This window comes from Bos indicus x Bos taurus, chromosome 4 (assembly GCF_003369695.1).
Source record: "Bos indicus x Bos taurus breed Angus x Brahman F1 hybrid chromosome 4, Bos_hybrid_MaternalHap_v2.0, whole genome shotgun sequence".
NCBI classification, from domain to species: domain Eukaryota; kingdom Metazoa; phylum Chordata; class Mammalia; order Artiodactyla; family Bovidae; genus Bos; species Bos indicus x Bos taurus.
In genome coordinates this window covers 18,416,400-18,428,730 of record NC_040079.1, presented here as the reverse complement: position 1 = coordinate 18,428,730, position 12,331 = coordinate 18,416,400, and the positions used below count along the sequence as shown (strand labels likewise).

Sequence of the window (12,331 nt, the reverse complement as noted above, 5' to 3'; positions counted from 1 at the left end):
CCCATCTCTCCAGGAACCTGTGCTCTTGCTGGCTGTCCTAGCTCTGATTGTTAAAGTTCTTCCTTATAATACAGTATTTGTCAAAGTTAAGTTTGTGGCCCATCTGTACCATAATTATTTGAGGTGCTTGTTGAAAATTGCAGGTTCCCAAGTCTAACTCCAGACACACTGAATCAGCATTTGGAGCAAGGATTTAAAAAAGTAATCTACATTGTTAACAGGTTTCCCAGGTGATGTTTATGATACCAAAGTGTAAGATCCACTCTTAGAGTCAGTGGATTCTATATCTAGAACTTAGCTCTACCTTTCTAACAGTGGAGAGCAAGACACTTCCCTTTTCTTCTCAATGTTCAGTGCAGCGCTATTTACAATAGCCAAGACATGAAATCCATGCAAATGCCCGTTGACAGAGGAATAAAGAAGATGTGGTGCTTATATACAATGGAATATTTGTTGTTGCTGTTTAGTTGTTAAGTCGTGTCTGACTCTTTGCAACCTCAGGGACTGTAGCCCGTTAGGCTCCTCTGTCCATGGGATTTCCCAGGCAAAAATACTGGAGTGGGTTGCCATTTCCTTCTCCAGGGGATCTATCTCCCCAACCCAGGGATTGAACCCAGATCTGCTTAGCAGGTGGATTCTTTACCACTGAACCACCTGGGAAGCCCCTACAATGGAATATTACTTAGCCATAAAAAAGAATGAAATAATGCCATTTGCAGCAACATGGATGAACTTAGAGACTGTCATACTAAGTGAAGGAAGTCAGACAGAGGAAGACAAATATACAATATCACTTATATGTGTAATCTAGAAAAAATGATACAAATGAACTTATTTACAAAACAAAAACAGAGTCATAGACTTCAAAAACAAACTCATGGTCACCAAAGGGAAAACATAGTCATGGAAATGAAGACCTTAAGCATCAAACCTTGCAACCTGGAGATTTCATCTATTGGAAAAGACACCTGGAAAGCCCCCTCTCAGATCCCAACAGAAAGAGACATACTTTGCATCTTTGGCAGGAAGTGACACTGCTTTACTATCACCGTAAAGAGGAAGAAAGATTTTTTTTTTTTCTTTACCTGGCAACAGCTCAGCCAATGAAAAACCACTATACTTCAAACTCTCAGATTCCCTCAGTGGACTTTTTGTTTATAATAGCCATCCTAACTTCCCCATCTCTTCTATAGGAGAGTTTCCTCTCCTTCCTTCTACTACAAAGTTTCCTACACTGTCCTGGGTCTTCTCTTTGTCAATGTCCTTCCTAAAATGTGATGCCAAAATGAAGTGGAGAGAGCGAGCTAGGTTTTCTAATGCTTTTCTTATGAATACATATGGACAATTTCAATAATGAGAAAACCAGTTTTGTTCCAAACTAGCCAGTGAGGTAGTATCATTCTGTAAATCTTTGTTAACAGACACACGATGTTGACTTTTCATCGTTGTTTTAATTTGCGTGCCTTTCTGATTGGTTGTTCCTTTGTAAATTGTCTGCTCTTCTCCTTTGTAGGCTTTTTTTTCCCTCTTTTAATTCATTATGTCTGTCTGGCAACTAAGCTGATTCAATGCATTATCTCACCTAATCCTCAAAACAACATTTCCCTTACTTTACAGGTAAAGAAACTGGGCCTCCAAGAACGTGAAATGAGGAAACACAGTTAGATCTTCAGCTTCCTCACCAACTTATGCCTTCATTTAATTAATGTTCTTGGGAGGAGAGATCTTTATCTTCCAGACACTTTGTAAAGTGAGCTAAGAGAGCCAAGTATTTGGGATGCAAGCATAAGGAAGGTTCAAAAGAACATTAGAAATTCTCATAACTCCATTATTTACTTACAGCTCCCTAAAATTTCCTTTTTTTTTTAAAATTACTTTCCTGGCCTGGAGGTAACAGTGACCAGTTATAATCGATTAGTGCTATTTACTGAAACAAAGGTTAAGGAGGATGTAGGTACCTGTTCATATTTTTGTCAAGAGAGGTAAAATATGGCTGACCCTAAAAGACCATCAGAAAAAGATCAAAGAGTAATCTAGAAATAAGGCAGAACCCCATAAAATTACAGTCTATTTGTTGGCAGCAACATCAGTAGATAACAGTTCAAAAGTACACATGCAGGAAGAATTGGCTTTCATTTTTTCCATTTTCCATTATCAAGACCAGTATTTACGCAATTAACTAAGATCCAAATGCTAATTCATCATTTATAGCATTTTAGTCCAAACAGCTGAGCTTCTCTCGGTTTTGGTTAATTTAATCGAATTCCATGCAATTATACTTTAATTGAAATGCATATGCATAAAGTTGAAATGATGTTTAAATCAACTGAATTTACAACTACATTAAAAAAACTCAAACAACAAAGTACAGATCCAAGTGGGAAACAAAATTAATTTAATCCTACTCCATTTTTCTACCTTGAAGGTGGCCAACACCCAAAGGTCAGGCGTTCTCAATGTCACACAGCCAGTGGTAACACTGAGACTCAAATCCAGGTTTCCTGACTTTGGATTGAGAGCCTGTACAGCTGGGCCTCTAACTGATATTTAACTGTTCCACCCTCACTCAAACAAACCTTGGTCCTCCAAACTCTCATAAGGTTTTTCAAACAAAATCTATAAACTAGGTATCAAAACAGCTAATGTAATTTTAAAGATCTTTGTTCCCCAGCTTTGTGATTCCAGGCAGCCTAATAAAAGTCCCTGGGGTCTATGTTCTTCCAGAAACTTTGGCAGAAACTCAATTTCTTCCTTCTTCATTATTCACAGAAACATAGTCATTCGCAGTTTCTAGGTTCTACATTTTGCCCCAATCTTTCTTTCACATAATAAACAAGCATAATCAAAAAGAAAAAAATTATTAGGTCAATTATGATGCCAATTTCCCCCAAATAAGAAATAATACATCTTTTCTTTCTCTTTTTTACTACTCTAAGTTTCCCATTACTTTCTTTTTGGAACCATCATTTGAAACCACACAAAAATTTTAAGTTCACTTTCTCAATACTAAAATTTTAGTTCCTCCCAACTTACTGCCTGGCAACCATGCTCTTTTCACAGAACATAAAGAGGATTTAACATTCAAACATTTAAAAGCCACATATACTCTTAATGTAATTGACTGTCGTTCATGTATATATTAATAGTTCCTAGAATTTTATCATCTGAAGACTAGTCTTAATTATTTGTAAGCCTGCATCCACCACCAGACCAAGGTCTGCACTCATCTCCAGCTTTGCCCAAGAATAGTGCCCTCCACCACACATGCTCCCCTACGAAGGAGAGCCCCCTCCCACAGAGACCCTTCCTCCACACACAGGCCTCTCCCCACAAGACACCCCACCCCAAGACATGAACAAATACCCACCCTGGTTATCATGACAAAGTAGCACCTTACTCCAGGGTTCCACCTGCAGAGTCAAGAAAAACACCTAAAACCATTCAAATGAGCCCTTAAATGCCATGCTAATTTGATAAACCCTGTCGGCTGTCTCACAGGGACGGGCTCTTTCAAACCTCTCCTTGGAAATTCAGGCGAGGTGACCCCAGCTGCCTTCAGATTCAATTACCCACAAGGCTCCCCCCACAAAGGCCAGACCACAGGGGAGCCAGGCGCACACTCACTGCAAATCTGACTTGGCAGCTCTCCTCTCCCAGGTAGCACAGGTCTCCCGAGACGTTGGTCTCCAGCCACAGGTGCTCTCCGTTCACGGCATTTTCCTGGAGGGAAAAGACACACCTGACTTCATTTTTCTTTTCAGGCATAAGTGGGGGCCGGGGAGTGGGGAGAATGGATCTCAAATTCAGATTTTTGGAAGAAAACTAGTGAATCCCAGCAGTCTAAAGACTTCTCATTTTACTCCCGACAATACTGCTGGAGTTGGTCCTACTGACATTCTAGAAATGGAAAAAGGTGTTTGAAAAAATTCTGAGCCATAATGAAGATGTTAGCTCCAAAGATGTTTTAACCATGTCGGTGGTCATCTTTGAAATATATAGTAAACAAGGGGGAAAAACCCTCAAGGTATTCAACCTAAAGCCTTATTCATCCAGGCCCACTGAAGAGTCCACAACAACTGAGACCAGAATTCTATTAAAGGTTGATTCTCTTTAACAAGTTAGCTAAGGAGGATAGTAGTAGTAAAGTATTTTACAGACTTCTTGAAAACACACATATCATTAATGGGTAAATTATGCTTCTAAACCAGAAGCTTCTTAAAAGTTAGTTTTAAGTCACTGTATAGACTAAGCATAACAAATTTCTACCAATTTAAACCTATTACCAGTTCAATAGGGCCTTCACCCAATTCTAAGTTCTCCAAGTTGAATGATTTCCCTGCTTCTAAAAATATTTTCATACTTCCAGTAGCAAACAGAGAATAGCTGTAGGTTTGGAACCCTATGGGCTTCCCTCGTGGCTCTGCTGGTAAAGAATCTGTCCGCCATGCGGGAGACCTGGCTTCAGTCCCTGGGTTGGGAAGATCCCCTGGAGAAGAGAAAGGCTCCCCAATCCAATATTCTGGCCTGGAGAATTCCACGGACTGTATGGTCCATGGTGTCACGAAGAGTCAGACATGACTGGGCAACTTTCACTTCACTTCACTTGGAACCCTAAAAGTTCTCAGGTAGTGATGGATGAAATAATGGGAACACGTGTACACCCATGGTGGATTCATGTTGATGTATGGCAAAACCAATACAATATTGTAAAGTAATTAGCCTCTAATTAAAATAAATTTAAATTTAAAATGAAAAAAAATAAAGAGAGACTTCCAAGGCAAAAAAAAAAAAAAATTAATTAAAAGGCAATGCTCTGCCAGTTATCCTAAATAAATCAAGCTCAACAAACTAAAATATTCTACAGCTGGGAATTTAGTATCCAGCTGTAACTTATAATCATCTGTAGAATTTCTTTCCATTGTCTTATTCTTCAATTTATTTAGTAAGCATTTTTCCACACCCCTGGTGCCAGGCACTGGGTTGTGTGCCAAGTCTCATCAGTCATATCTGACTCTTTGCAATCCCATGGACTGTAGCCCACCAGGCTCCTCTAGGATTCTCCAGGCAAGAATACTGGAGTGGGTTTGCCGCTTCCTTCTCCAGGGCATCTTCCCAACCCAAGGACTGAACCGGCATCTCTTACGTCTCCTGCATTGGCAGGCGGCTTCTCTACCACTCGCACCACCTGGGGAGCCCAGGCACAGAGTTAGTGTAAAGTAAAGCCTAACAATGAGCATGGAGACTAAACAAATAATTATAGCAGCAAATACTAGGAATATTTATTACAGCAGAAATCCCACCAACTCTTTTAAAAAGTGAAGTATAACATGTTACAGTGGGGGAAAGGTCAAAAATCCTTGATAATACCAATCTAGGCAGGCCAGCAACTAAGTCCTGGTAGGTCAAGGAAGCTGGGCAGGAGCAGGCAAGACCTGGGAGTCAGAGATGTGAGAGACATCAGTAACTCACTGGGCTGGGAGGCTTCATTCACGCTAGGCCAGTTGGTATGTTCCTGCACTAAAGACTGCCCCCCAACCCCACAAGCACTCAGGGGCTTGCTGATCACTATCCATGCACAGCAAGGACTGCTACTGCTAAGATGAACTAGCTTCACTCCTAAGTGGGGAACCTGATTAGAAAGCCCGACATTTGTAAGAGAAGAAGGAAAGAAAAAGGTGCTGGATCAAACACGCTGCTTCTCAAATCTGATTGCTCATTAAAATGACGTGATGAGCTTTGACGAATACCTGACATCATCCCATCCCCAGAGAGTCTGCTTTCACTAATCTGAAGTTTTTAGCAAATACTTGCAGTTGTAAGAATGGCAACACCATTCACTGAGCATTAAGGGAGAAGACTAGAGTAAAAGCAGACTTAGGGAGTAAGTCAAGAGTTCAGGTTCTTCTTTTATTCTATTTTCAATTGTGTTATAATTAACATTCAATATATTAGTTTCAGGTGTGTAATATAGCACTTGATATTTTAATACGTTATGAAATGATCACTGCAATAAGAGTTCGGTTTTGAGGATGTGAAATTCGGAGATGCTTATTAGACCTTCAAGTGAAGATGTTGAGAAGGCTGTTTTTTATAAGTCTGAAGTTCAAAGAAGAGGTTTGTACTGTATGAATAATTTGGGAGGCAACCGTTAACTAATCTAAAGCCAAGAGAACTGAATGGAAAACCCTAAGGACTGAATGTGGATGGAAAGCTCTGATTTCTGAACCGTGGAACGTTCCAACATTTAAGAGTTTGAGAACATAGGAAAGATCCAGCACAGGAGACCTGGATGGAGTGGCCATTGAAGTACGAGGAAAACATAAAAAGAGTGTAACGTTTCCAGGAAGAAAGTGCCCCTAGAAGGTCTGCGTCAAAAGCTGAAGACTGAGAACTGGCCATTGGATTTCTCCGTGTGAACATGGTAAGTCACTGATGATCTTGACAAAAGTAGGGACAGTGGAATGAGGAGGAAGAAAGCCTGACGGAATTGGGCTCGGGAAATAATGTTACTGACTTTAGTTTCAAAATGTGTATGAAACCCGATTAATGCTCACCGCCTCTACTGTTACCACCTGATCCTCCATCCCCCTAGCTTGGAATATTCCCGATAGCCCCCTGACTGGTGTCCCTGCCCCACTTGTCTCTTCCTTTCCCTGTCCAGTTGCCTCATCTTCTATCTCTCTCCCTCTTGGTCACTGATGTGCAGTCACACTGGTCTGCTCGTATTTCCCAAGCAGACTAAGCAACCTCTCATCCCAGGTCCACTGAATTTGATGCTTTCTTAACTAAAAATTGTTTCACTGTATATTGTTTATTGTATCCAAATTATTTATTCCTCTCCATTCTGACTTATGTGGTTAATTTCTATTTACCCTTTGGTCACCAAATTGAGTGTTACTTTCTCAAAGAAGCCAACACTGACCCTCATATTGAAGTCATTTTGTTAGTTACTCTCATAAAACCATATTTATCTCCCATCATTTATCCCAGATGGCAATTATTCATTCATCGGCATGACTATCTGATTCATGTTTCCTTCTTATGCTAGATTCTAACCTTCATATGGACATTAAATGTCCAGCACTTTTTTTTTTAAGTCGCTTAAGTCATGTCCAACTCTGCGTGACCCCATACACAGCAGCCCACCAGGCTCCCCTGTCCCTGGGATTCTCCAGGCAAGAACACTGGAGTGGGTTGCCATTTCCTTGGCACCTTGCAAACAGTAGATGATAAATAAATTTAGGGAACTGAGAAGATGAGACTAAGAATCAATGAATGAATCACATTCTTGTTATATAAGGTTCCAAGGAGTAGAAAGGATAATTACTTTTTTACCTGTCCATTAGCTCAGAGTCATACATTGTGAGAAGTAAACATGGATGCCTGAGAGACTTGACAATCTTTCAAAATCATGACAGAAACAGAAGCATGCAAGAAAAGGCCAGTCATGCAAGGAAAACATGAAACATACCTTTCTTAGACTATATTTTCCCTGTCTCATCCTTTTCTTGTACCTCTGTCTTGTCCAATGCATCAGAAAGAAGTAACCTTACCCAAAGAGAGGTTTGGGCTTTGCCCTCAACTATAGGATGGTAATTTAAGTGCCTGGGATGTCTTGCCTGATAACGGTATCTTTGTTTACCTGGGGACCCTGGGTCATACTCAGTTCAGTTCAGTCGCTCAGTCATGTCCAACTCTTTGCAACCCCATGAATTGCAGCAGGCCAGGCCTCCCTGTCCATCACCAACTCCCAGAGTTCACTCAAACTCACGTCCATCGAGTCGGTGATGCCATCCAGCCATCTCATCCTCTGTCATCCCCTTCTCCTCCTGCCCCCAATCCCTCCCAGCATCAGAGTCTTTTCCAATGAGTCAACTCTTCGCGTGAGGTGGCCAAAGTACTGGAGTTTCAGCTTCAGCATCATTCCCTCCAAAGAAATCCCAGGGCTGATCTCCTTCAGAATGGACTGGTTGGATCTCCTTGCAGTCCAAGGGACTCTCAAGAGTCTTCTCCAACAGCACAGTTCAAAAGCATCAATTCTTAGGCACTCAGCTTTCTTTACAGTCTGACTCTCACATCCATACATGACCACTGGAAAAACCACAGCCTTGACTAGACGGACCTAAAATAGTACTGACTTATGGTGGGGCATATACCAACTCAACCTCCAGAGGGTTAAGTGGCTAAGGTTAACCATGCAGGTTATGTCCATATGACTAAGCCCCAATTAAACTCTGGTCACCAAGGTTCAGATGTGCTTCCTTGGTGGCAATACACCATACGTACATTTCCACCATGGCTGCTGGGAGAAGTTAGCTCTGTCACAAATTTACCGGGAGAGAACAGTTGGAAGCTCCTTTACAGGAATCTCCTGGACTCTGCACCATGTACCTCTTCTCTAGGCTGATTTGAACCTGGGTCCTTTCACTGAAGTGGGATTCCTTGGTGACTCAGATGGTAAAGAATCTGCCCACAATGTGGGAAATCTGGGTTCGATCCCTGGGTTGTGATGATCCCCTGGAGAAGAGAATGGCTACTCATTCTAGCATTCCTGTCTGGAGAATTCCATGGACAGAGGAGCCTGGCAAACTACAGTCCATGGGGTTGCAAAGAGTAGGACATGACTAAGTGACTAACACTTTCACTTTCCTTTCACTGTAAAAGGTCATAAATGTGAGGAAAACAGCCCTCAGTAAATTCTGAGTCCTTCTAATGAATGACTGAACATAAGTGTGGTCTTTTGAATTCCAGAAGCTGCAGGTGAGGGTGACCTTGGGAACTCCTGAATTCTGTATAAAGGTATCCAGCTGGGTGGCATTCACCCATTAATAGAGTAGACAAATAAAATATTGTTTTCTTCTTACATTTCTGGTAAATCTTAATCCACTTCAATATTAGTAAACATAAGCTTTGGAGTCAGGTAGACTTGCTACCGACTAGCTCTATGACCTGCTGCTGCTGCTGCTGCTGTGTTGCTTCAGTCGTGTCCAACTCTGTGCGACCCCACAGACGGCAGCCCGCCAGGCTCCCCCGTCCCTGGGATTCTCCAGGCAAGAACACTGGAGTGGGTTGCCATTTCCTTCTCCAATGCATGGAAGTGAAAAGTGAAAGTGACCTAGGGTCTCTCTAACTTTGCCAGACCTCAGTTCACTCCCCACTGAAGTTGCAATAATGATTTTACTTCTCTCACAAAATCACAATGATGTTTAAATGTGAAAATGAGTAACAGTCAATGATTTACCCACAATGAGAAGTTAATACAAGTTCAATGCAATTCTTACTATTATCATTGTGGTTGGGTTTTCCTTTCCTGTCTTCCTAATCCATAGATACTGGTATCATCCAAGTTTCTCTTCTGGGCCTTTGTAGTCAAGACTGCTAGCCATTCACCAAATTCATTTTCCTCTTCTTCCTGAACACACAGTTAGAGTTTGCTACCCAGTCTCACCTGTAACAAGTGTGGCCACATGACCCAGTTCCAACCATGAACAAGAGTGATGTATACTGTTTTCAGACTTGGTCCACTAAGCCTCTCACGCGCATTCCTCAATACTCTGTTCCCGTACTGGGTACGTGGGAAGTTGGTCTTTGCAATGATTTGAAAGTCTTCTGATGAAGTTGTAAGAGTAACTGTCAGTCTGGGTCACTGAATAACTGTGTGGAACAGAGCCTACCCCCAACCCAACCTGGCACAGTCCTGGTTTGCTCTTGGGTGGATTTCCTTCCCACGTAGGTCACCGCAGAGCATTGAATAGAGTTCTCTGTGCTACAGAGTAGCTTCTCATTGTTGCTGTTGTTTAGTTGCTAAGGCATGTCTGACTCTTTTGCAACCCCATGGATTGTAACCCAGCAGGCTCCTCTGCCCATGGGATTTCTCAGGCAATAATACTGGAGTGGGTTGTCATTTCCTTCTCCAGGGAATCTTCCAACCCAGGGATGGAACCCGTGTCTCCTGCATTGGCAGATGGATTCTTTAGTTATCTATTTTATACACAGTAGTGTATGTATGTCAATTCCAATCTCCCAACTCACCCCACACCCTCCTTCCCCCCACCCTTGGCATTCATACATTTGTATGTCTGTCTCCATTTCTGCCCTGCAAATAGGTTCCTCAGTACCATTTTTCCAGATTCCACATATATGCATTAATATACAGTATTTGTTTTTCTCTTTCTGATTTACTTCACTCGTATGACAGTTTCTAGGTCCATCCACATCTCCTCTCTGATATTTTACACTGCTATAAAATTAACTTCCTAAAAACACAGCTGTGATTATGACTCTCTCTTGCTCAGGATGCTAAAAAAATTCTCTATTATTTATAAAACAAACTCCAAACTTAATCCCACATACTAGACCTTCCATTAATGGTACCAGTCTGTCTTCCTTATTCACCTTCATACACAGTTTCATAGAATGTATGAGGCTATGTATCTCAACATAGTCATATTTTCCTTTTCTGTGTCATGTTTTTTATTTACCCCATTCTCCACACCCAGGTACCTCTTTCTCTTCTCTACACATGCATCTTGAAATTCCATCTCAAACGCTATACAACTCAGAGTACCCATCTGTGCCAGACAGAAACAATAGCTCTATTTCTACATGAAGATAGCATTTCTTCTGTAGTAGTGTTAAAACAATGTATCTATAGAGATACAGAGTATCTCTAGAGATATACATAGATTTATATAGATCAACCTGTCTATGGATAGATCCAGTTACCTAAGAGTAGAGACCCACCTATGTAAATATAGATATGATTCCTTGCCCTCAAGTTCTACCTGAACTCTTAGTAGTAATTAGCTACAGGTAAAAAGATGCAAGTTGTGAATGAATGACCCAAATAGGATATACTGACACCAGAAGCAAACAATCCACACAAAATGAAGACATTTACTGGCTAAAAAAAAAAAAAGTTCTAAAACAATAAGAAAATTATAAATATGTATCAAATATAAATATCCTTGCTGCTGCTGCTAAGTCGCTTCAGTCGTGTCCGACTCTGTGCGACCCCACAGACGGCAGCCCACCAGGCTCCCCCATCCCTGGGATTCTCCAGGCAGGAACACTGGAGTGGGTTGCCATTTCCTTCTCCAATGCATGAAAGTGAAAAGTGAAAGTGAAGTCGCTCAGTCGTGTCCGACTCTTCGTGACCCCATGGACTGCAGCCCACCAGGCTCCTCCGTCCATGGGATTTTCCAGGCAAGAGTACTGGAGGGGCGCCATTGCCCTCTCTGATAAATATCCTTACAAATTCAGAAATGGAAAAAATCTGGACTGCCTCCCCCTAAAATTCTTTAAGGTAATCATGGGTAAAATCTGTCTTGGATGGTTTAGATCTGTGCTGTCCAATAAGCAAATGGTGATTCAACATTGGAAATGAGACAGGCACTAACTGAGATGTGCTGTCAGTGTAAAGTGAAATAAATAGCAGACTTTGAAGACTGACTTTCTGTAAAAAGTGAATTCTCTCATTGATCATTTTTATATCAAGTACATGTTGAAATAGTAATATTTTTCATATATTTGGGCAAATAAAATATAATACTAAAATTACTTTTAGGGGCTTCCCTGGTGACTCAGTTGGTAAAGAATCCATCTGCAATGTAGGATACTGCCTGCAATACAGGAGACCCAGGTTTGATCCCTGGGTCAGGAAGATCCCCTGGAGAAGGAAATCACAACCCATTCCAGTATTTTTTCCTGAAAAGATCCCATGGACAGAGGAGCCTGGCAGGCTATGGTTCACAGGGTCACAAAGAGTCAGCTATGACTGAGCACAATGTTCTGTCTTTCTGTCTGATGGTCCGGTGGCTAAGACTCTGTACCCTCAATGCAGGGGGTCCAGGTTTGATCCCTGGTCAAGGAACTAAATCCCACACACCACAACTAAAGTTTGCATGCCACAACCAAAGACCCTACATGCCAAAGTTAAAACCTGGTGCAGCCAAATTTAATTAATTTTTTAAAAGCTAGCTCTGTCCTTAAAATTTTTTTTAGAAAACAGAATCAATTTTACCTATGTTTTTTTGCTTTTTAATGTGGCCACTATAAAATGAGGCTTACTTTACGGCTCACATATATTTCTTCTGCTCACCTTTATTAGTATATAATCACTTGCTGCTGCTGCTGCTGCTGCTGCTACGTCACTTCAGTCGTGTCCAACTCTGTGTGACCCCATAGACAGCAGCCCACCAGGCTCCCCCGTCCCTGGGATTCTCCAGGCAAGAACACTGGAGTGGGTTGCCATTTCCTTCTCCAATGCATGAAAGTGAAAAGTGAAAGTGAAGTCGCTCAGTCGTGTCTGACTCTTAGTGGCCCCACGGAC

The 12,331-nt window shown here is 41.5% G+C and overlaps 1 protein-coding gene across 2 annotated transcripts in view; it reads right to left on the bottom strand.

The window, feature by feature from the left end:
* The window catches only part of DGKI (diacylglycerol kinase iota), a 517,513-nt gene that overhangs the window by 311,074 nt on the left and 194,108 nt on the right, over positions 1 to 12,331 (bottom strand). For both annotated transcript variants that reach the window (XM_027538894.1, XM_027538896.1), the window contains exon 3: positions 3,625 to 3,720. In XM_027538894.1, the coding sequence (XP_027394695.1) occupies positions 3,625 to 3,720 (96 nt within the window). The remainder of the gene's footprint in view (positions 1 to 3,624; positions 3,721 to 12,331) is intronic.